Source organism: Spermophilus citellus (assembly GCF_964194105.1).
Source record: "Spermophilus citellus genome assembly, chromosome: 4".
Classification (NCBI taxonomy): domain Eukaryota; kingdom Metazoa; phylum Chordata; class Mammalia; order Rodentia; family Sciuridae; genus Spermophilus; species Spermophilus citellus.
In genome coordinates, this window is record NC_138185.1 from 39,075,420 (window position 1) to 39,102,325 (window position 26,906).

Below are 26,906 nucleotides of genomic sequence, written 5' to 3' on the forward strand. Positions count from 1 at the left end.
GTGGAGATAGGGTGATGGGGATAGACGGTAAGATCAGAGAGAAAGGAAGTTCATATCCAAAACTCACACCTACCTTGATCTCACTCATAACCTTATTTCCTATTTTTGCTAAAAAAGAAAGAAAGAAAGAAAGAAAGAAAGAAAGAAAGAAAGAAAGAAAGAAAGAAAGAAAGAAAAAAGAAGCAATAAAAAGTGAACTTTCAGAGGTTGCCACAGGAAAACTCTATTGTGCAGGACCATGTGTTTTAGAGCTAGAATGCCAGCCTAAGAAACCTACTAGTATCACTGTTCAACTTCTCGGTAGTTCAACATAGTCATCCAAAACAAAGATGGTAACTGTTACCAACCACACAAGACTATTAGGAGCATTACATTATTAAAATAAGTAGAGTGCTTAGAACAGAGCCTGGTACAGAGTAATCATTGTGTTTTGATTATTATTACTTGCATGAATGAATTGTATTGTTCTAATATAAGTCAATCCCCTGCCTGTAAATGGATCTTATCTCTTCTTGCCACTTCAGACCCCATTCTAGTAATTAATCCCCTTTTCTCTTCCCCTCTCTATTAAATTATTCACAGTGGCACACAAACCTCATGGATCTTTCAACTTAAAAACCAACCACTATTTCTTTTCTTTTAATATTTTTTCAGTTGTAGATGGACACAATACCTTTATTTTATTTATTTATTTTTATGTGGTGCTGAGGATTGAACCCAGTGCCTCATACGTTCAAGGCAAGTGCTGAGCCACTGAGCCACAATCCCAGACCCCAACCACTATTTCTTGACACATTATTTTCACCTGGCCTCTGGGTCACTTCCCTCTCTTTCCTCCTGTTCACCATATTCTTGGGGTTCCTTTACAGGTTCTTCCGCATGTTCTTGACCTGTAAATATTGTACGACCTTAGGGCTTAGTCCTCAGATCTATAGTTTACTTATGCAACTCTTAACATTCTTTCATCCAGTCTGGTTACTTAAAACATCTCTATGTTGTTAATTTTTAAATTTTTATTTCTAGCTCTAATTCCTCTCAATTCCAAACATTTATTTCAACTGCCTACTTGAGATTTCTTTGGTCCACAGAATAAAACTATAAAAATATATTTGTAGATTTAGTAATTCAATGGTAGAGCATTTGTCTAGCATGTGTGGAGCCCTGGGTTCAATCCCCAATGCAGGGAAGAGGGGGAAAAAAAAGGAATATACTTCCAAGAACTTTTAGAAATCCTGCAGCATTGAAACCAAATTATTTAAGTAAATTACATTAATTAAGAATTAGCAATTCAGGGATAAAACAGATATAAATAATTTACTGCAAATATTTTTACTGGAATTATCAATGATGACTTGCACTTCTGACTCAAACTTTTAGCCCACAAGATGCTCTCATTCTGAATAAAAAAGTGCAGCAATTAAGGACACCTGGCTTTGGAGAAGTTGGCTTCATTTCAATTCTGAAACTGCCACATTCTAGCTATGGCAGTTTTGTGCCTGTCCCTTTTCTATAAAATGAAATTTTAATAATGGCAGTTACCTTTTAAGAGTTTAGTAAGGATTTAATGGCAGTGAATTGGAAAAATGTAGTTAATGTCTGGCACCTGGTGCTATATAGGTGCTTGCTATTATTTTCATTATATTCTTACTATACATAAATGTCTTGGATTCCTTGGTGATCATGCTGATATTGTGACTTTTTTTTCTTTTCACTTGTATGTCTGTGTTAGTGGTAGGGCTCAAAGGGAGTTGGAGTCAGGGTGCTAGAGTATGAAAGATCAATCTCTTCCAGTCTGAAGAGTTGGAAGGGAAGGTTCATTATCTACAAAGCCATGTTCTGTTACTCTTGAATGGTATGGTCCTATCTAAACTGCTGAACATGGTCTTTGAATCAACTGTGCTCTGCCTTCCATTGTAGAGAAACCAACAATCTCTATAAGTGGTAACAACACTTATATTGTGTTTACTATGTGCCAGGCAGTAGTACTGTTCTATTTACACACACACACACACACACACACACACAGTAGTACTGTTCTATTTACACACACACACACACTCTCTCTCTCTATATATATATAAAATACACACACACATATATATATACATATATATGTTAATTTTCACAACAACTCTATGAGATTTTATTATTTATTATAATCCTTATTTTGTGGATGAGGAAACTGAGGCATAGAGAGGTTAAATGATTTGTTTCAGGTTTAGTGAGTGAAAGAATTTTTTTTTTTTTAAATTTTTGGTCTAGGATCTTGCTGAGGGTCTTACTAAATTGCTGAGGCTAGCCTCAACCTTGCCATCTTCCTGCCTTAGCCTTGAGTCACTGGGATTACAGGGATAGGCCATTATGCCCAGCAAGTGAAGGAATCTGACTCAAACCCAATCATTATGGCTCAGGCTCTCTACTGATAATCACTACAATATCACTTGGCTATCAAATGTCATTCTCCCTGTAATAGCCTTTTCAATTTAAAATGCATTTTTGTTGTGAAATAATGATATTAAAGTCACAGAACACATAATGGTGGCTGAATAGCTAAGGGAGAATAGTAAGATAAGGAAAGCCTAATGTCAAGACTTTAGAAACTGCTTCATGTTTATTAAGTGTGTGCTGTACTCATGCAGACCTGTCTGTGGGCATGCCCAGATGAGAGAACATTCCAGCATAAAAGTGCTGCCAGGCTCATCTTAATGCTACTAAGGGATTTGTTTTGTACTTCTTCTAAGAAGAAATATTTATTGTATGTATCCTTTCTCCCTAAATCTTAATTAGTCCTATCTGAAATGTTTTTCAAGGAATGATTTTAACCTTTTCTCTTTGTGTATGCATTTTAATATGTAAGTATCAAGTTTCTACTTTCTTAGGGCCTGAATTCTATCTCCTCTGCTCCTGTGCTCTCAAGAGTGCCTTCTAAAATGAATGGACATGCGCCATATGCAGAAGATCACTGTGTGGCAGGGTGAAAAATCAGGCTGCATATGATTAATACATAAAGGAGATAAAGATCTTCACATACAGCTGCAGAACATAATTTCAAAGAGCCCACAATGAAGTGTTTTGGATTTTATAACAACCTGGTGAAAAGTTATAAAAATAACATGAAAGGAAGATCGCAGCAAGGGAAGGGACCCAAAAAAAAAAAAAAAAAAAAAGAACTTCCAAGATTGTCAAGGCTAAAAATGATATCCAATTTTAGTGTGATGAAAATTTTTTTTGCTCACAAAAATTTACTGTGTGCTACACTGAACTGTTTAGTTGAAATAATGTATAGAGATCCTTTCTGCACTTCTAACAAGGTCATATTAAGAGGGCACATCTTGGGCTGGGGTTGTGGTTCAGCAGTGGAGCATGCGCCTAGAACATGCGAGGTTTGATCCTCAGCACCACATAAAAATAAGTAAAATAAAGGTATTATGTCTAACTACAACTAAAAAATATATTTTTTAAAAAGGCACATCTTAATTTTTTTTAACTCTTTTGTCTCTCTGGAAAGTTCTCAGACTTAAATTAAATACAAAGTACCAAGGAAATGAAAGCTCCTGTTCTAAAATATTATCTTTATCAGGGAATCTTTGGGAAATTAAGAAGTCATAACTCCTAGGACTGCTGCAAAAAGTGCATATGAATCAATTCTAATAAGTCAAAGACCAACAGAGACTCCAAATCAGATGTTGAGTTTTATAATTAAATGAATGTTACTATCCCTTTATGCAATAAATAAATAAACAAACAAACAAACTGTCAGAATACATTTATAGAAAGAGAGATGTTGCAAACGTCAATCTGTGAAAAAAATCTATAAAGGAAATTCTATCTTCAGTTACTTACAGCATCAGAAAATTTTTCCATAAAAAACTTCTAGAACTTTTAGTTGAACAGTTCATGTGAGAAAAAAAGAGTTTACTATAAGGCAGACATACTATCAGTACTGACCAGATGGTGAGCAGTAAACCCCCTAGTGATTCACTTTTTGTATCAGATTCCTACATTCAAGAATACTTCCCCTTGGGGCTGGGGTTGGGGCTCAGCAGTAAAGCACTTGCCTAGCACATGCGAGGCCCTGGGTTCGATCCTCAGCACCACATAAAATAAATAAAATAAAGGTACTGTGTCAAAAAAAAAAAAAAAAAAAAGAATACTTCCCCTTAGCAGTCTGTTTATCTTCTAGGGTGATACATTCTGGCTTTGCTTGAAAAATCAAGCAATTTCTCTTCTTCATTTGGTCCTGGCACTAGCCCTGGCTCTGGTCTTTACAATGTATTTGCAGAAGCATGCTCAGATTCAGATAATACCAGCTACCACCTGGCCCTTGGGCAATTCAACTGTTTTTTTGAGCTTCTGTTTATTCATCTATAAAGCAGGACTGAAATATGAATCAGATGACAGAATATAAAATAAAACTATTTGTAAACTGCAGAACATACAAGCAATACATTGTAAGCACTCAGCATACTGATGAAATGAATTAAATGCATGTACAACATTATATTCTTATGACATCAAATATCTAAAAATGTCAAGACAAAGGACATATTTTAATACTGATGTGTTTTATTTCAGTTCTACTTTTTCAAAAACCAAATGTTATTAAATAGTTTATGAAATTAAGGGTCGGGTATAGCTTAGTGATAGAGCACTTGCCTTGTACGCGTGAGTTTAATTCCTGGCACCAGAAAAAAAGGGGGGAGGAATAATTTAAGTAATTAGCAAAACAAGAAGTAATTTCCCTCCGTGTTTCATTTCAAAAAGAAAAAAAACTTAATTATCATAGAAGTACATTATATTTTCAAACTGACTTGATATCAAGTTTGAAGTTTAGGGGAAAAAAAATAAAGAAACAATTATAGAAGATCTATAGTATGCTGGCTCCTAACCCAATCTAAACATGAGATCTGGCATCAGTCAATGAACTCAATATTTTCATATCTGAAAGGTGTATTAAGTTTTGTTCTATGGGATTGCCTAGAACAAATTTGTTATAATGTCTTTGTGCTGTTTCAACCGTGAACTTGAACTATACACCTTCCCAAACACAAGTGAGCCAAATTCATTACATCTCAAATATTATTGGAAAGTAGCTCTATATCCCCCAAAATCTCATGTCTTGACAATTAATAATGAAGGCAATACTGTGATAAATTAATATACTTATTTAAGTCACCTGAGTTATTTTGTATCTATATATTTTTTAAAAATCACAATCTGGTAAATTTTGAACCAAAATCCAACTCTTGTATAACCTACTATAAAGGTCCTCTTAAGAAGGACATTAGAGGACACCAAATGAAAAATACAAGTTCTTTTTTACTTCCTTATAGGAATCCACTTCCCTAAAGCTAAAGGGAAGTTTCCATCTATCCTCTATTACTTTCTTGGATCATGAGTACAAAATGTTAACAACACTTATTCTTCTTATATCTTCCAGATACTGTGAAGTACAAATTTAGTTTATCCTGGGCAGAAAAAGATTAGAACTGAGTAAAAATTTCTCATTAAATCCATCTCTTTGTACATATACATGATATATATCTAATACAATTTCTTTAAAGTCCACTTTTACCTTCGGTAGTTAGATTAAAATATATAGTATGAGAAAAGATGACATTATTTTCCTATACAGACATAAATTGCTTAATCACAAGGCTCATGGTTACATTGTTAGTGACATTGTTATGTGAATATCACAGAATGTACTTATCCAAACCAAGATGATTACTATGTAATTAGGTTATATAATCTTATGAGACCACCACCCTATATGTGGTCTGTTGTTGACTAAAACATCATTATGTGATGCATAACTTTCTATAAATAACTTCTAACAAATGCTGAAAGTAATGGGAAAAGACTGGATGATTTCAATACTCAATAATTATTGGTTTACTGGATGGATACACAAATGAATGAGTGTATATAGCTTTTTTATAATTTGGCATTATTCAAAAGGGACATCTTCTGCTGGATGCTGTGGCACACACTGGTAATCCTGGCTACTCAGGAGACTGAGGAAGGACATCAAGTTTGAGGCCAGCCTGAATAACTTAGCTGTCAAAAAATCAAAGAGTTAATTAAAAAGAAAAAAAAGAAGAAAGAAAGAAGAAAGGGCTAGGGTGTAGCTCAGTGGTAAAGTATGTACCTAGTATGAGTGACACCCTGAGTTCAATTCCCAGAATCAATAAAACAAAAGGGACACATTCCTTTGGTAAACCAATCTGTGTGGCTTAGCTGGTTCTCTTCTTCGGCCAGCTTTCCCTATTGCTGCCCTTGTTTCACATTCTATGGTTTTGCATTTGGACTGACCTTCAGATTTATATGACCCATCTTTCTTCATTCTTAGCCCCTGACCAAAACATTTCCTTTAAGTGTTATTCATTTAATGATAGTTCATTTAATCAACAGTCTTAGGCAATAACTCTTCCCAGAATGATCTGTTTCTTGGGTTCCTACCTTACACGCCCACTCAGATTATCTGTACCTTTGTAAATGAATGAACAAATAGGATAAATCCTAACCAACCATGAAAATCCCTCATCTTCCTGACCCCATATATATGTATCTGCATTAGTATTTACTTGTCTTCTCTCCTGACAGAAAGAAGGCATCCTGACTCCTTCAAAGTCAAATCCCTCCAAATATGCTCCCGATTCTATCCTTGCCTTCTCAAGGACTTCACCTGTGCATTTATCTCCCCTAGTTTCTGTATATTCTCTACTAGAGCAACCCGAAAAGGATTAAAGCAAGTCTTCAAAGTTTGTATCTAAAAAACAAACAATAAACACCAAACCCAACCAAACCAAAACTCAATTTTTATTTACCCATATTCAGCTACTACTTTATAATATAACTCCTGGAAAACATTCTTTACTCTGAATCTCTACTTCCTCAACACTCACTTGTACTTTACTATTAACCTACTGAAACTACCTTTAAGATGACCCAATGTTCTCTATATCTCACTGGTTTCTATAGGACACTTCTCTGTATGAATACTGGCACATGACATTATCATATCTCTCCTTTTATGCACTTTTTCTCCACTTTTGGTTTACAAGAGGCCTGTGATAATTTTTTCCTAATTCACAGATGTTCCTTCTCAAGTTCTTAAGCTTTTCCCTACTTTCCAGGTAATACTTCCTCCAGAATGACTGAGTAATAGTAGTTTTTGAAGGTTTCACCTGACCGTAGGTGAATCCTCTTATCAACGCTTTCTATTTCCAGTACCAATGTTTCAAGTACCATTTGCATGCTACTGATTCACAAGTATATATTTGTACTCTCTTAGCTCTGATTTCTCATACTCATGGCTAAATGTTAACCTTACACCTTTGGATATCTACTTGACATCTCAAAGTGATTTTGCCCAAAATAGATCTATTTACTTTACTTCCCACCCAAACTTACTTTTCCTACATTCTTAACTCAGTAAGTCTCTGGTCTTCTCCCAGAAACTCAAATCTAAAACCCCAGAGTTAGGCTAAGTTTCTTCCTTATTCAAATACATTAGGAAGTCTATTTTCAAAATAAATCTAAAGCCTGATCTCTCTTTTCCTTCCAGTTCTATTAGTGGCATCCAGTCTAAACCATCATCATCTTTTGTTTAGATTTCTCTGCAAAAGAGGTCTCCAAGTTTTTATCAATGCCTTTTTTTAACCTGTTTTCTTTCTCACTTCCACTTTCCCCTCCTTTGCAATGCTCTTTCCCCAGTTATGCCTTACTCCTCATTCTACAATACTCAGCTCAAATTTCATCACCTGAGAGAGGCCATTTTGCCTATCCTCTGTAAACTCCTCTTTCCCCTTTTCCTCCTATGTATATTCTCTACATTACTCTATTTCTTTTAAAACATTTACTGAATTTTCATAGTATGAGAACTCTTCTATGTAAAAACCAAACATGTGCTAAAAATAGACTCCTTGAGAGATTACAATCTTGCAATTATTTTTATTGGTATTTCTCTCTAATCTAGCAGAATGCCCAGCATCTGGTAGGCAACCAAAATATTTCCTGATAAAATGAATAAACACAGAAAAACACTTTATATGTGTGTGCGTGTGTGTGCGCGCACGCGCGCTGATTCCAGAAAACTGGCTACCCCAAGAAATCAAACTATTTAACTTACTCTTTGAATCCTATTAAGACTTCTGCAATTTGACCAGATTTCACATGCCAAATGAAGCACTTTGGACAGAGAAAAAGGAAACTAAATGCTTTACATTTCTCCATTATAAACTTTGTTTTAGCCACAGGATAAGGATAAAATCCCTCATCATCTAGAAATGATGGCAAAGATATGTTAAAAAGCATAATATGCTGAGTTTCCACTTCCCTTTCCAATTCCCAAGCATCTCACATCCTATAACAGACTTTATTCATCTCAATCTCTTTTTCTTCAATAAAATGTCAGTGCTAAAAGGCTATAACAACCAGGAAATAATTTTAGGCAATTTTGACTTTCTTGTTGAGAACTATTCTGGCCCACTGGTCAAGAGGACAAGAAACAGGGGAAACTTCATAAAATCCTTCTCTTTACAATGCCAGCTTGGAGTTGTTGCAAAAGTGAGCCTTTTGGGGTTCATGTGTGTGGTATAAAAATTAGGGGAAGGCCAAATGCATGACAGTAAATGGAAAATATTTATTTTCAGTGTCTCTGTACTGACTTGTTCAAGTATGGCCTAAACTTTACCAAACACATTGACATATACTAACAGGTAAGAATGAAAAGAATGAGTGGTGCATTTGCAATGGAAACAAGGCTCTTTGGATATTGGAAATGAGATACCAGGTAGTTTAGGGGTTGAAACAAAAAGGGAAGTAAGAAAAAAGCTGGCTTTTACCTATAATCAAGCATGATAAATATAAAAGATATAAAATGAAACAGATGTTTACTGAACAGAAAAAGTTGTTATACCATAATTGCATATATAAATTTTAAAAAGTATATATAGATAAAAGTATTTAATTTTTCATAGTCTTTGCAGTGAGAGACCTAGAGTGGATGTATTATAAAAATGTAGCCAAAGCACAAGAAGATGACTATTCCTCTATTTCCCTTTCATTCTTTTATAGAGTGCATTTGATTGACTATCAGGATAATTCCTAGAAAGAAATCCCCATTAAAATATTTAAGTTAACCACATTATCAAAAATCTCCTACGATGTAATCATTCTTTATGTTGACCCTTCCCAATATGATCAATGGTTGGACCTCACAGGATGGTATTGCTTATAAGCCAGAGAGAGCCATCCAAATTCTAGCAATTTAAAAAGAATCATCAGTTTACATTGTTTCCACCCATGTCATCCTTTTCTTTAGATTCCAAATGAATACTACAAATTTAGACTGGGCTTACCTAATCTTTTAACTTCTTCAGCAAAGTACGGGTCATTCAAATCAACATCGGGGGGAAGTTCATCATCACTGGTTTCTTCAGCAAGAGTCTTAAAGTTGAATGTAAATATACACAATTACCTTTTTATAAGAACTATGTATATGGAGAAAAATTATATATATTTCTTTTGTATCAAGTAGTTTAATCTAAAATTAAGCTTTTAGCTGGGTGTGGTGGCACATGCTTGAATTTCAGCTACTCCAGAAGCTTAAGTAGGAGGACTGTAACACATATCTAGCAATATATATATACTCATATATTTCTTTACTTATAGATCTAAACTATAGCTAGATCAAAATGCTGAATACCATGGCACATAGCCATGTATTGGTTTCTTCAGAAATAATTTTTCAATATCAAAACTGAAGTCACTGATGGAAAAATATTTTTAACTTTGAAATAATTCCAGACTTAGTCCAATAAAGGGAAAAAGGAAAAGTACAAGCTAACCTGAAAGTTTGTACTACATGGAATCAAACAGAATGACTGCTTAAAGTCTTGAGTGACTACTTCATTGACCACTGAAAGATCTACTTGAAAATCTTCCCATAAACTAAGAGCTTAATCACTTGGAGAGTTAATCCATTTAAAAGAAATTTTAATGCCTAACTAATTTTAAAGGAAGTTTTAGAAAAGAGGAGAGGTACCATATCAATGGGGGCAGGGCTTTTACCCCATAGCTTCATTTTACTATCCATTTCTACAAACACTGACCAGGCGGTAGGAGGAGAGAAGGGAATGGGGTGAGAAAAGGGAAAGGGGAGATATATTGTTATGTTGTATACTTGTGTGAATATGTAACAATAAATATGTGACAACAAATACAATCGTGATATGTAACTACAATGCACCAATACAAAAAGGTGGAAGAGAAAAAAAGAATTTTCCAAACAATACAAACTCAATTTTAAACAATGTGCTGGAGATATAGCTTAATGGTAAAGCACCCTGGGTTCAATTGCCAGTTGGTCTGATTCAGACCAAACCAAACAAACAAACAAAACAGCCCCACAGAATGGAATCTTTCTGTTTTATATCTAGATATTAACTAAACAATGTATTTGATGTTCACATTCATATGCTACCTAAATCAAATACATTGTTTAGTTAGAGTGCAGTATTTGCAGTGGCTCTGTACTGTACAACATTATGAGGCCTGGTGCAATCTTAACCTGGTGCAATTGTGCCTCTTCTTTCTTAAAATTGGAGTGACAACATGGTCTACTCCAGTGGGTAGCTAGTTTGAGATAATGGATACCAAGAACTGGTGCCTTCTGGTACAGAGTTGGTATTCAATAAATATTTGATCATGATTATCACTGATACCTTCTGTTTCTTTTTCAGTCTTTTCTTCTCTTTCTTCTTCTCTAAAAATTGTTCCCAAGGGGTCAGTTTATCCTTTCCTTCCAATTTGTTTTTGACCATTTCTTCTGCACTTTCTTTAAGGCCTAAGGAAAATTACAAATAAGTTAGTTTAAAATTATTTAAAAGAATATAAAAACAAAGCAAATATAAGTTATGCATATTTAACAGAGTAACAAGATAACATGCAACAATGAACATGTATAGAACCTGAAGATCACAAAATGACAGGGAGCCAACAAACTTTCCTAATAACCTTAATAAATCTAATGATGGAATCAAAAGAAATCAACAAACTCAACAAAAAGTCAAACCACTAAGGAAACCCCCCTTTTTTAGGTTCAACCTTTATTTCGCTAAGTTGTTTTGAGCAGCCCTACCCCCATTAATATGGTACCTCTCTTCTTTTCTAAAACTTCCTTTAAAATTAGTTAGGCATTAAAATTTCTTCTAAATGTAATAACTCTCCAAGTGATTAAGCTCTCAGTATATGGGAAGATTTTTTCAAGTAGATCTTTAAGTGGTCAATGAAGTAGTCACTCAAGACTTTAAGCAGTCATTCTGTTTGATTCCATGTAGTGCAAACTTTCAGGTTATCTTGTACTTTTCCTTTTTCCCTTTATTGGACTAAGTCTGGACTCATTTCATCCACAAATTCAAAATACATTTATTGTGTATCCAGTGTGTTCTATACTTGGTGCTCTGTGCAGAACTTGATGACTGCAACAGATCCTTTCCAACTCAGCAAGTTCTCTGTATATAGAAGAGTCTATCAAATTTCTTAAAGTTAAAAATATTTTTCCATCAGTGACTTCAGTTTTGATATTGAAAAATTATTTCTGAAGAAACCAATACATGGCTATGTGCCATGGTATTTAGTATTTTGATCTAGCTATAGTTTAGATCTATAAGTGAAGAAATATATATATATATACTGAATCTGTTATAATAGTTTGGCAATAAATAAAAAATTTGAAGCAAAATCTCAGGAAATGACTACTAATTAACTGAACAAAATTATCTTTTCTTGCTTCTGTTACTCAAATGTGAGCCTGTATTCCTGGAAACTACATGTGACTAACTAAAATTGATTAGAAAACCAATCCCCACTATACCCCGGAAGCAAAGAATTATGACAATTTCCCTTCAAGTACTCTGGAAAGCCACATGGTTAAGATAAAAAGGACCATCAATTCCATATTCTATTTTGTATGATTTGGTTCTTTCAATGCTATAATTTGTTCTTGTATTTTATAACAATCTTGTTCCTATATTCTGCTGTTCTTGGTTCATGTTTCTAGATGTTTTATACATTTCTTTATTTTATAAACCAATCATATGGAGGATAATCAGGAGATGAATTTTCAGCTATGCAGTTTCCTAGCTGTGTGTTGGTAGGTAAGTTATTAAATGTTTTTAGGCTCTTTATACATATCAGCAAAAAAAGAGAATTATATAATATTCTTTGGATTTCACAGGATTTAGAATGTATCTAGAAGATGATGTGGATTGACCATATCTCTCTTGAAAGGAACATTTCAAATTATTTTATTTATTTTAAAAAATGGATCCTGTCATTTAAATATTTGAAGTCCCACCCTACGCCACCCATGTCCTCCAAAAATTCTACCCCTCCCCCCCCCCAAAAAAAAAATCTATTATCAAAGGGGACAGCAGAGGAGTTACATTTTCTGGCAATATTGAGGTCTTCCAGGATTGGTCAGTCCTGAGGCTGCCCCAACCCTTCTCACCCCACTCTAGTTTGGGCCTCAGGTTCCCTGTATGTAAAATGAGGATGGTATATATCAGAAGTATGCAATCCCTCCCTCCCAATGCACTGTTTTTCTCCCTCAAAGTATCTCGTAAGGGGGCCGGGGTTGTGGCTCAGTGGTAGAGCACTTGCCTAGCATGCATGAGGCACTGGGCTCGATTCCTGGCACCACATAAATCTAAAAACAAATAAAATAAAAGAAGTCTGAAATAGCTGGAATGGATGCTCTCTAAGGTCCCTTCCTTGGCTTTTAAGCCAAGACTTAATCTCTAAATTTCTATGACTTAGAAAAGTATTAAGTTATACGCATACTCAAGGTTATGAAGATTTGTTCGTATGACACACTGTTGGTAGAATCTCTGATTTATTGGATGCCAAATCAGAAACATAACTTTCATTCAAAAATATCTCTTATGAGAAAAAAAGCTCATGTTACTAAATAGTTTTCAGGAGAAATGTGAAAGATACAAAACCAATGTTCACATCTATGGATGATGCAATAAACAGCACATAGGAAATGTAAATTGAGAGCCTCATTTTGGAGAAAGCAGCAAATTTTTTTGATAAAACAAGATGATTTTTGATAAAATGATTTCAAATAACAAAATAAAATCATTTACATAAATCACATGTGAACCAGCATATAATCAACCTGATCTCAAATTTAAATGCATAGTACTGTGTTAATATATGATATTTAAATAATAATCTATTATATTTTATTATTTCCTCATACATTTGGATTTTATTACTTCAAAATATTAAGAAAGAGATTTTTCTCTTTAAAAAAAATTGTTATTTTTAGATATACATGACAGTAGAGCATATTTTGACCAGAGACTTTTTTTCAACAAGAAAACATTTCTTGGGCTGGGACTATAACTCAGTGGTAAAGTGCTTGTCTCACAGGTGTGAAGCACTGAGTTCAATCCTCGGCACCACAAAAAAATAAATACATAAAAAGACATTGTGTCCATTTACAACTAAAAAATATTTTTTTTTTTAAAAAGAGGAAGCATTTCTTAATTAATTTTGATAAACAAAACTTAAACTAGTTTAGCACAATGGTAGTTCCGTATTATCTATTTTAGGTAATTACATCAATGGAGCTATGGATACCTTCAGAATTTGATGAAAGCAACAGATCATGTCCCTAGAAGACTATGCTGAAAAAACTTGCATACTAAGTTCAACTTGTTTGTGGTTATTCAGTGATCATCTTGGTTTAAGGACCCAAGGGCCTCTGCAAAAAATATTTACAGGGGCTAAAAAAGGGTCTAGAGAAAAATGAAAAAGTCCTTCAGTTTCTATACTAATTAGCAATGACATTTTTAAGTTCTGCATCAGAGTTTGTCAATTTTAGCCCTATTGACATTTTAGACCAGATAATTTTGATGTGAAGGGCTATCCTGTCCACTCTAAGATATTAAGCAGTATATCTGGTGATTCGAGTAGCCCTATCTATGACAATTAAAAATGTCTCCAGACACACAGAGGGACAAAAATCACCCATGGTTGAGAACCACTATTCTAGACAATTATTAGAGACAATTCTACACAATATTTAAGTATAATACATACTTAACTAACAAACAGATCAATTAAGATCTGTCAGGAAGGAAGGATTCTTATTTCAAGCCAAGTGTTTGATCTTTCATGTTCAAAAAATATTCACCCTGGTTAAAAATGAACCTCAAAAAACTTTAGGGTCAAAACAAATGGTCTTTATCCTGAAGTGGTTTGTTTGGAAAATATTTACTCCAACAAAAAAATGAATCTCAAAACTAGAGGGTCAAAATAAATGGTCTTTATCTTTAAGCGGTTTATGTCATTCTTTTTCTCTTTTTAACTGCTAGGTCTAGAATTCATAAAATATTTATTCTTAAGAAATAATATTTTCTGGTACTTAAGTTTTCTTTTAATAACAATAAATAAATAGTATCTTAAGTTAAATACAATCTTAATTTTTTGCCTGGCTCTAACTCAACATACCAAAATATAGGAGAACAACAAACACATTGCAATGAATTAACACACCATGATAACTTAAAAATGCTTTGTTCTCACTGTCATCAGTAGGTCATTTAAATCTTTTGCCACAGATGACAGTTGTTTATGTTCAAAGTCTTAAAAATATGCCTATCCCAGAAGCCTGCTGGCAAATGCACAAGAACATTCTTCAGAGTTTTAGTTGCATTTGAGAGAAGCCATTTTGTGACCGAAAAACAACTTCATTTTTTTATAATTGTTTTTATCTTTGCACACATTTGTTCTAAAAAATTTAAAGTGTATATCCAAGGACTGCCAAATTAGTTAAAAATAACAGCAATAATCTTACAAATAAACTGTAAAACCCCCTTTCAAAGCCAACCATGAAAGTAGCTGACTCAATTATGACAATAATAATTTCAGCATAATCCATTTTGAATTTGTTTGGCATTTTGCATACATATAAAAATACTTGTAAGTATTCTTACAAATTCCATTAAAACAAGAATATACCCTTTTACTGACCTTACTTATACAAATGTTTCAAAAGTCTTCAAAAGACAGGGCATGAATAACTTAAAATATAGGTACTGCAACTGGCTTTGTTTATAAACACAAAGCTGAGGAAAGAAAAATAGTGAAAGCAAGGTAGACAGCATGTCTCCATCTTCTCATAAAATATAAAGAAAGCCAGTGAAGAAAAGCAGAATTGAGAGGCAGGTGACAAAACAAATGCTCTAAGACTTGATATTACAAAGTCTGAGAACTGGAGTGACTGGAAGACAAGTTACCAGAGAAGAAAACAAACTCAAGAGTGCCCTAGTTGGGTACAGTGGTGCATGCCTGTAATCCAGCAGCTCCAGAGACTGAAGCAGGAAGATCTAGAGTTCAAAACCAGCATCAGCAAAAGAGAGGTGCTAAGCAACTCAGTGAGACCCTGTCTCTAAATAAAATACAAAATAGGGCTGGGATGTGGCCCAGTGGCCAAGTACCTCTGAGTTCAATCCCTGGTACCAAAAAAAAAAAAAAAAAAAGATTGGCCTACCCCTAAACCCAGACCTGTAGATGAGAAGCCAGGATGGGCAACAGAGAGAGGGTAGTGGGCATTTCCTTAAGCTCACCCACTTAAAAAACAGTTGAGAAGACTGACAAAATTTAAAGTACAATAGTAACAGAAGGGTTCTTAAAATAGCACAAACAGCTTAAAACCAAATCATGAAAAGAAAGCTGAGCCAGGGTCTATAGCCATCATGTGGAACCCTGAGCTGACCAGTCATTCCCTTAAATCAGCAAGGTGTCTTCCCCCATCCAGACAGCTATAAATTAAACCAGAGGGCATTCCCCTGCAGTGGGACCTCATAAGAATCTGGCCAGAAAGAACTTCTAAAAGGACTACTAGTACCCCAAAATTGCTGAAACCCCTTCTCCCAATCCCTCATTGAGAACAGGGGGAATAGACTGGTGGTGACCTGGCACAGGTGTGCCTAACCCTGCTCAACCTTACATAAGTGAGGGAAGAAAGGTCTGCACAGCATCTGATTGCCAGACTCAGACAGAGACAGCAACAAAGCAGCTTTGTCCTAGAACAAGGAACAAAGTGGATTCACCATTCTCTGATCACCGATACTGGAGGGGGGAGGGGAGCCACAAAGGGAAGTCTAGGGTCTGGTCCCCAGAATCATGTGCCATACCAGAGGAAAGCTGCCCAAATGTGCAGGGACACAGAGACCTGGCAGAAGAATTCCCAGAATCTATGAAGTAGGAAGAAGCTGATCCTAACCTTAACTGTCTTACAGCCTAACCCAGGATCACAACTGGCCAAGTAACAGTGCATTGTTTAGATGCTTGCAGGAACTTATATCAGACTTAGTAAACAGAGGGAATCAATGCCTGCCATTCACAATCCGAGGCAGTGGAAACTAGAGTCCAGGAGATCCTTCACTACAGTAGCTCAGAGAGCAGTGTCAGTCCACAGAAGTGGAAAACCTACAACCAGACAGAGTTCCTGTACTCAGATAGGCATCAGGATCTTCACTACCATGAAAAAGATCCACTAGAGGGGAGAAGGTATACGGAAACCCACAGTCATCACATGGGCACCTCAGAGCATGCATTACTGTATACGATAGAAATTACTGAATTACTATGTACGATAAAAACAGCCAAGCCACATGTCCAACTCCAATGAAATCCAAACCAAGATTCAACAAGACTTTTCTTCTTTTATACTAAACCATGACCAAGACATGGTTTACTATAAACAACTCTAATGCCAACTTTGATCACATAAATAACTATTTAACTTGAAAGATAATTGTTAACCCAATTAACAGCATTGAACCTTCAACCCACTTGAATGTATCTAATGATGTAAAGTATTATTAACTGGAATAAATTTTCATACCTTGTTTTTCTAGCTCTAGTTTATGCTTGTTCCTCTTATGCCCTACTCAATCCTCTTGCATTATCTACTACTACCTCAAACACTCACCATTCATCTATTTCTCTTTTCTAGCTTAGTGTAAATTATTCTTGTATACCTTTTCTCTCTCTCTCACTCACAATTATTTTTCCCTTTTTTTGTCCTCACTTAAGGTTATAAGTATTAAAATTCACAACTGATCTTTTTGACCTGTTTTAGAATCTTATTATAGCTTTATACCTGAATTTGAGGAGTCATAGAGAACAAATGCTATAAGTTTTTGTTTCTTTTAAGGCAGAATAGAAAAAGGATTGGCTCAGAAGTCATTAAAATAAATAATGACCAATGGCATCTCTTAAAGTAGTTCTGGGATCACCAGAGGCCACACACTGAATTAAAATATCATTATTTGGATATTTACCCAACTCTTAAGAAAGGTAAGTTCACAAAGTAGTTTTTCACTTAAAAGAAGTGAGAACTATACTAACAGATGGGTGGACATACAAACGATATGAAAAAGCAAGGAAATGAACCATCCAAAACAGCCCATAAAAGTTTTTTCTCAGCAAGAGAAACAATAAGAGAGGTAAATAGGGAGCCTACATCCTGGGAACAAATTTTTACTCCTCATACTTCAGATAGAGCCCTAATATCCAGAGTATACAAAGAACTCAAATAATTAGACAATAAGATAACAAATAACCCAATCAACAAATGGGCCAAGGACCTGAACAGACACTTCTCAGAGGAGGATATACAATCAATCAACAAGTACATGAAAAAATGCTCACCATCTCTAGCAGTCAGAGAAATGCAAATCAAAACCACCCTAAGATACCATCTCACTCCAGTAAGATTGGCAGCCACTATGAAGTCAAACAACAACAAGTGCTGGCGAGGATGTGGAGAAAAGGGTACACTTGTACATTGCTGGTGGGACTGCAAATTGGTGCGGCCAATTTGGAAAGCAGTTTGGAGATTCCTGGGAAAGATGGGAATGGAACCACCATTTGACCCTGCTATTGCCCTTCTCGGACTATTCCCTGAAGACCTTAAAAGAGCATGCTACAGGGATACTGCCACATTGATGTTCATAGCAGCACAATTCACAATAGCTAGACTGTGGAACCAACCCAGATGCCCTTCAATAGATGAATGGATAAAAAAAATGTGGCATCTATACACAATGGAGTACTATGCAGCAATAAAAAATGACAAAATCATAGAATTTGCAGGGAAATGGATGGCACTAGAGCAGATTATGCTTCGTGAAGCTAGCCAATCCCTAAAAAACAAATACCAAATGTCTTCTTTGATATAATGAGAGCAACTATGAACAGAGCAGGGAGGAAGAGCAGGAAGAAAAGATTAACATTAAACAGAGACATGAGATGGGAGGGAAAGGGAGAGAAAAGGGAAATTGCATGGAAATGAAGGGAGACCCTCATTGCTATACAAAATTACATATAAGAGGTTGTGAGGGGAATGGGAAAATAAACAAGGAGAGAAATGAATTACAGTAGATGGGGTAGAGAGAGAAGAGGGGAGGGGAGGGGAGGGGGGATAGTAGGGGATAGGAAAGGTAGCAGAATACAACAATTACTAATAGGGCATTATGTAAAATTGTGGATGTGTAACCGACGTGATTCTGCAATCTGCATTTGGGGTAAAATTGGGGGTTCATAACCCACTTCAATCTAATGTATGAAATATGATATGTCAAGAGCTTTGTAATGTTGTGAACAACCAATAAAAAAAAAATAATGCTTCAACAATGGACTTCATTGACACCATAGTGGAGGAAATGTCAAGAGAAGGAATTTAGAAAGTTCCATAGTTTAACTGTTGTATTAGCTAAAAGATGAAAAAAAGAGTAAAATCAGAAAATGCAGGAAGTGAAAAATCACTTTAATAAGGAGATAGCATTTCTGAAAAAGAATGAAACAGAAATCCTGGAAATGAAAGACTCAAGAAACCAAATTAGAAATTCAGTGGAAAGCATCACCAATAGATTAGATGACTCTGAAGATAGATTTTCAGGCCTTGAAAACAAAGCATATAATCTTGAAAATAAAGTAAACCACAAAGACTTTATTTCTAAGAGACCATGAACACAATATTCAAGAAATCTGGGATAATATTAAAGGGCCAAATTTAAGATTCATTGGGATAGAGGAAGGCTCTGAAATATAACCTAAAGGAATGCACAATCTTTTCAATAAAATAATAATATCAGAAAAATTTCCAAATCTTAAGAATGAGATGGAAATTCAAATACAAGAGGCAAATACGACTTCAAACACACAAAATTATAATAGATCCACTCTAAGACACATTATAATGAAAATACCTAACCTATAGAATAAAGACACAACTTCTGAAGCTGCAAGAGAAAAACAACTTGCAAGCCAATCCAGATTTCAACTGATTTCTCAACACAGACCCTAAAAGCTAGGAGGTCTTGGAATAATATATACCAAACTCTGAAAGAAAATGGATGCCACCCAAGAACACTATACCCAACAAAATTAAGCTTCAAATTGATAATGAAATAAAACTTCCATGATAAACAAAAGCTAAAAGAATTAATAACTAGAAAGACTGCACTACAAAACAAACTCAATAAAATATTTCATGAAAAAATGAAAAATAAAAATGAAAACTAGCATAGGGAGGAATTACACTAGAATAGTTAATTAAAGGAGAATCAAGTTCAATTTAAAATTAGAAGTAAATTAGAGTGGTAGGAATTAAAATAATCTCAATAACAACACTGAATATAACAGTCTAAATTTCTCAATCACAAAATATAGTTTGGCAGATTGGATTAAAACACAAGACGCAACAATATGCTGTCTGCAAGAGACTCACCTCATAGGCAAAGACATCCACAGACTGAAGAAGAAAGGATGGGAAAAAAACATACCATTCACATGGGTCACAGGAACAAGCAGGGATAGCTATTCTCATATCAGGTAAGTGACTTCAAGCCAAGATTAATTAGAAGAGACAAAGAAGGTCATTTCATAATGCTTAAGGAAATGATACATCAACAACCTATAACAATTGTAAATAATTATGCCCCAACCATGGAGTATCTACGTACATAAAATTATTCTCAATATTAAGAATCAAAGAGACTAGCCAGGGACGGTGGCTCACACCTGTAATACCAGCAGCTCAGGAGGCTGATGCAGGAGGATCTTGAGTTCAAAGCCAACCTCAGTACTGGCAAGGCGCTAAGCAACTCAGTGAGACCTTGTCTCTAACTAAAATACAAAATAGGGCTAGAGGATGTGGCTCAGTGGTTGAGTGCCCCTAAGTTTAAACCCCAGTATCCTCTCCACAAAAAAAAAAAAAAAAAAAAAAAAAAAAAATCAAAGAGACCACCATACAATAATACTGGTGACTTCAACAGGCCTCTCTCACCACTAGATGATAAAAACTAAGCAAAGATTCTACAAAACAAAAAATACAATTAATATGAACCTAACAGACATCTACAGGATATTTCATCCGTCAAATACTAAATTCACTTTCTTCTCAGAAGTACAAGGAACATTTTCTAAAACAGACCATATTTTAGGTCACAAAGCAAATCTTAGAAAATGCAAAAAAAAAAAAAAAATAGAGATAATATAACTTGTATTCTATCAGATCATAATGGAATGAAATTAGAAATCAATGATAAGATAAAAACATAAACCACATTAACACCTGGAGATTAAATAGTACACTTCTGAATGATGAATGGATAGCAGAAAACATCAGGGGAGAAATAAAAAAAATCTTAGAAGTAAATGAGAATAGTGATACAACATATCAAAATATCTGGGATAGTATGAAGGCAGTTCTAAGGAAAGCTCATATAGTAAAAGAATAGAAAGATACCAAATAAATAATCTAACATTACATCTCAAGTTCCTAGAAAAAGAAAAAAAAACCAATATCAAAATAAGTAGAAAATAGGAAGTAATTAAAATCAGAGCTGAAATTGAGATTTTAAAAAATGATCTATGAAACAGAGTTGTTTTTTTAAATGGATAAACAAAATTGATAAACCCTTAGCAAGACTAAGAAAAAGGGAAAAAACTCAAATTTTCAAAATCCAAGATGAAAAAGGACATATTACCACAGACACTACTGAAATCCCAAGAATTATTAGTAACTATTTTGAAAATTTATACTCCAATAAGCTAGAATATCTAGAAGACATGGACAAATTCCTAGAGACATTGGACCTACCCAAATTGAACCAGAAGGATATAGAAAACTTCAATCAATTTCAAGTAATGAAATTGAAGCAGCCATCAAAAGCCTTTCAACAAAGAAAAGCCCAGGATTAGATGGGATTCTCATCTGAGTTCTACCAGACCTTTAAAGAACTAAAACCAATTCTCCTCAAATGATTCCATGAAATAGAAGAGGAGGAAACTCTGCCAAACTTATTCTACAAACCTAGTATAATCCTGATACCAAAACCAGACAAAGACACATCAAGGAAAGAAAACTTCAGACCAGTATCCTTGATGAATTTAGATTTAAAAATTCTTTTTTTTTTCTCCCCAGAAATTTTTGTTGTTGTTCTTTTTAGAAAAAATTCTTACATCGGTAAACTGCATATAAGCACATTAAAAAGATACTGCACTATGATCAAGTGTATTTCATCCTAGGAATGAAAGGTTAGTTCAACATACAGAAATCAATAAAAATAATTCACCATATAGGATGAGATCCAAGATGGCAGGTCATCCCTCTCAAGGCAGCATTCTGTGTGGCTCCGTGACCTGAGACTCAAGTGAGAATACTGCTTTTCTGCACATAGGAATCACAGCCACTGTACCCACACAGGGCTCCAGATCTCAGCGTCAAAGTAGGTCTCCCAACTACTTGCCCATGCAGGACTAGCGGGTACCCAAGTGAGACTACTGGAATCAGCACCCACACAAAACTTTCAACCACCCACCCCAGCAGAAATCCCAGATGCAGCTCCCACATAGGACACCTGGTAGCTACCCATGCACAGGATCTCCACTCCTGTATGGATCGTCACTCCTGTATGGACACCCATCAACCTATGCGGGGCTACCCTGGTTGTCTCCATTTTGGGACTCTGCAGCAACGAAGATAATCCCCTATGACCATAGCCCACCTGTACTGGGGAACTACACACAGGCTCTGAAGACAGCCACAGCCAAACACTGCATGCCACAGATCCAGTCTCTGAACTCATCATCCAATGCCATTGCCCAACTCCCCTCACCTGACCCAACACCCCATCGTTGAAAGCAAATGCCTCCATCTTGGGTCACCTTTATCACCATCTTTAGTGGGGGCAACTCCCAGTTTGGAACTATGGCTGGAAGGTACCCAGTTTCTAGCACCTGCTTCTCCCCATCAGCCGATAACTGGCACAGTGACTGCCCAACAAAAACAGCTCTCAGGGCAGGTGCACAGCGTGCCCAAAGCACCACACACAAGAGACCCAGAGAGAAATGTCCTTATGAGGAAGCAGTAAGGGAGAGAGTAAGAGTGATACAGTTTAGAGACTAACAGAGACCAGGAAGTAGGAGGTCTTCAGGTGAGATAAGGAGATTAAGACCAGGTGCTCATAGCACAGGAACAGGCCCAAAAAGAGACCCCTGAGGTGCTATCTCTTTTCAGGGACTGGTGGGTGCCACACACAACTTCCAGTTGCCTTTCACCCAGGAACAACCAAACCTTCCTGGTTACCTTCACCATCTTGAGGGCGAAGATGCCAGCTAACAACACATATCTCCACCTTTGGATGAAAAGGAAAGCAAGAAAGATACTGATCTCCAACTAAACAATCCCTGTTTCTTCCTTTGAGATATTTTCTTTCTTTTTTTCTTTCTTCTCCCTCTCTATACTCCTGCCCTCACATCCCCAACATACATGAAACCAAGTACTTGGCACGAATTAGGATACTGAAGTTTGAGACAACTGAATAGTATATTCCAGTTGTGCTGTATATATTTTTTTGTTTTTTCTCTTCATTCTCCATTTTTTACTATTTTGACATTTTTTATTTTTCTTAATATGTATTTGTTTTATGTACTCTACTGTCTTCCCTCTTATTTGTCTACCCAAAATTACTTACTCTCTATTCTCCTGCTACTAACCTACTTCTTTAGATTTCTATTTCACACTTACTAAGATATAATAACTTTTATCCTCACCTCCAACCTCCTCAGCATATCTTCCTACACCTCACCTCCAGTTCTTTATCCACCATCAGAAACTGTAAACCCATTTACAAACCTACTGATTATATTGTAGATAATAATTGAATTCATCATTTCTGAACATTGTGACCAAATGTAAATGTCTATCAGCAACTACTTGTTTTTAGGTGGTATACTGTTTATACTGGGATCTATAAACATTGTCAATAACCTTCAAAGGAAGGTATTGGAATCCTACAGGTGCACTATAAGCCTACAACAGGGTAAACACGGTAATATCTTGGATCCACAGAACTAGAAGGGAAGACACACAATTAACATGAAAAGACAAGGGAAGAAAGTACCCCAAACAAATCAAGATACCACACTATTAGAATCCATAGCCAGCACAGCAGATGAAATTACAGAGGAGGAATTCAGGATGTACATAATTAAAATGCTCTGTAAATTAAACCATGATGTAAGAAAGCAAATATAGGCAGCAAAATATTTCAAAAAAGAGTTACATAAACAAATACAGGAGGCAAAAGATTACTTCAATGGGGACATAGAGGTTATAAAGAAAAACCAAACAGAAATCCTTGAAATGAAAGAAACAATAAGCCAAATTAAAAGTACCATTGAAAGCATCACCAACAGATTAGACCACTTCGAAGATAGGACCTCAGACAAAGAAGACAAAATATATAATCTTGAAAAGAATGTAGACCACAGAGAGAAAATGGTAAGAAACCCTGAGCAGAATATTCAAGAAATATGGGATAGCATAAAAAGATCAATTTTAAGAGTTATTGGGACAAAGTAAGGCATAGAGTTCCAAAGGGGGGGGGGAGAACAATCTATCAATGAAATAATATCAGAAAATTTTCCAAACAAGAAGAACAAATTGGAAAACCAAATTCAAGAGACTAGGAATAAAACCAAAGACTTTGCGTCCATTAGAAGAAAAAATAGGCCCAAATCTCCATCATGTCAGATTAGGCCCCTACTTCCTTAATAAGACTCCTACAGCACAAAAATTAATATCAAGAATCAATAAATGGGATGGATTAAAACTATTCAAACTAAAAAGCTTCTTCTCAGCAAAAGAAACAATCTGTGAGGTGAATAGATAGCCTACATCTTGGGAGCAAATTTTTACCACTCGCACAACAGATAGAGCACTAATCTCTAGGGTATATAAATAACTCAAAAAACTAAGCACCAAAAGAAACAAATAGCCCAATCAATAAATGGGCCAAGGAATTGAACAGACAGTTCTCAGAAGAAGATATACAATCAATCAACAAATATATGAAAAAATGTTCACCATCACTAGCAATCAGAGAAATGCAAATCAAAACTGGTCTAAGATTTCAGAATCTCACTCCAGTCAGAATGGCAGCTATTAAGAATACAAAAAACAATAAGTGTTGGCGAGGATGTAGGGGAAAAGGCATACTCATACACTGCTGGTGGGACTGCAAACTGGTGCAGCCAATATGGAAAGCAGTATGGAGATTCCTTGGAAAACTGGAAATGGAACCATTTGACCCAGCTATCCCACTCCTTGGGATTTAAGTCCCAAAGGGACTTAAAATCAACATACTACAGGGACACAGCCACTTCAATGTCTATAGCAGCACAATTCACAATAGCTAAACTGTGGAACCAACATTGATGCCCTTCAATAAATGAATGGATAAAAAAAAAGCGGCATATATACACAATGGAATATTACTCAGTGATAAAAGAGAATAAAATCATGGCATTTGTAGGTAAATGCATAGAGTTAGAGAAGATAATGCTAAGTGGAGTTAGCCAATCCCAAATAACAAAATGCTGAATGTTTTCTTTGATATAAGGAGGCTGATTCTTAGTGGTATCGATAGGGAACAGGAGCATGGGAGGAATAGACGAATTCTAGATAGGGCAGAGGGGTTGGTGGAGAAAGGAAGGAGCATGGGGTTAGAAATGATGGTGGAATGTGATGATCATTATTATCAAAAGTACATGTATGAAGACACGAATTGGTATGAATATACTTTGTATGCAACTAGAAATATGAAAAATTGTGCTCTATATGTGTAATAAGAGTTGTAATGCATTCTGCTGTCATATATAAATAAAAAATAAACACACAACGTATCCATATTTATAGAAAAGAATATAATAAAAATATTAGAAGACATAAAAATAAAAAAGAAGGCAACCCTAGTGGCTAGAGGAAGGCTGTGTCATACAGCACATGTAGGCTGAGAGGTAAAATTTTAAAGTAAAATAAAAACTAACCTTAGGAGCAATAATAATAAACAACAAAAATCACCACTCAGCTACAGCCAACAAATGCTCTTTGGTTGTACTTACTGTCATAAGAATACTTTATATCTACTATATGGAAACAACACAAACAGCTAAAATGAGGACAAGAAGTTGTTTTAGGTAGGATGTTCAGATTGGAAATTGCTTTCCATATAACTGTAAATTCTTTATCTCCCAAAACATTCAATGAATATCCACAGAAGACATCCCCAAAGTGCTTGCTGGAAATATACATATTAATACTTCTTGTTGTTGACTGTCTAAGAGCTATTTCATTGGGTAGGAACTGTTTTGCATTTGTCTTGAATTTGAGCTTATCTTTTCTCTAACCTCTTCCAAACCTCCTTTTACTCTTCCTTTAAAATGATACCTTCCTGACTAAAGATATAGCTCAGTGGTAGTGTACTTATCTAACATGTGTGAGGCCCTCAATTTAATCCCTATTGGTAGGGGTGGGGTGGAGGTCCCACTTATAAATATATTCAGTTTTCTGTAAATCAAACTTTCCCTGCTTCTTAGAATCAAATATTCCTAAAAAGTTGACTTCAAATACAAGACAACATTTGGGTCTCATTAAGTAGCTATTTTTTCCCGCACTGGCCTGCAGTTTATCTGTATGTTTTCTTTGTCTTTCAAGCAGTTTGTAATTTAACAATGTATTTAAGTTTTCCTACTAACAAACTAAAATTCTGGCCTCATTTGTCTGATGAAGCCATTCTGCTCATTAATTTGTGGCAAGGAGAAATGAAGAATTACTTGCTTGTTCTACTGTTATTTTCACACATGCTTATGAATAAGGTTGAAAACTTCTAAACGAATGGCTAAGGTATAATGAAACAAATGGATTTTCTTAGACCCTACTCAAAACAAGAGGCTCAGATGCAACTACTAAACTCACTCAGAAGCAGGGAGTTTTCATTGGGGACCCACACATTACTCCACTATGGTCTAGTATGGATCTTGAATTGTTATGGGCTACTGACCAAGGAAGCAGACAAAGTTTGTAGTATGATCATGGTGGGAGATCGCATCAAAGTCCACTAGAGCCAGGATCCTTAAGTTTGCCCTCAGTGAATGATGTACCTCTTCCCCCTACAATTCAGATGGAACAGATGCTTGTTTGGGATCTGAATTCAGGCAGTTCAAGGGAAGTAAAAATGTATTTCCCTCCCAGAGATTTTATAACCACAAGCCCACAAATCCATGGGTTTGGAATTCACACTACTCATTTTGGGCCCCAAATATTCAATCTAATTCAGTTTGAATAGTTTTTGGATGAGAAATGCCCTCAGGCACCTGGCAAATATTCTCTAAAAGCAGCACTTTTGACCCAGCCCCTGAAATTCCTACAAGAAAGATCCAAGACAAAGAGATACAATCAAAATTCACTGTGGACCAGAGTAAGGAAAAACAAAAAACTACAACGCAGAACAATAAAGGCTATGAATTTG

The 26,906-nt window shown here is 35.5% G+C and overlaps 1 protein-coding gene across 3 annotated transcripts in view; it reads right to left on the minus strand.

Annotated features, from left to right (window-relative positions):
- The window catches only part of ESF1 (ESF1 nucleolar pre-rRNA processing protein homolog), an 84,622-nt gene that overhangs the window by 16,874 nt on the left and 40,842 nt on the right, over nt 1–26,906 (minus strand). For all 3 annotated transcript variants that reach the window (XM_081293542.1, XM_081293541.1, XM_081293543.1), the window contains exons 10-11: nt 10,731–10,852; nt 9,366–9,453 (exon numbers count right to left, since the gene is read on the minus strand). In XM_081293542.1, coding sequence (XP_081149668.1) covers nt 9,366–9,453; nt 10,731–10,852 — 210 coding nt within the window. The remainder of the gene's footprint in view (nt 1–9,365; nt 9,454–10,730; nt 10,853–26,906) is intronic.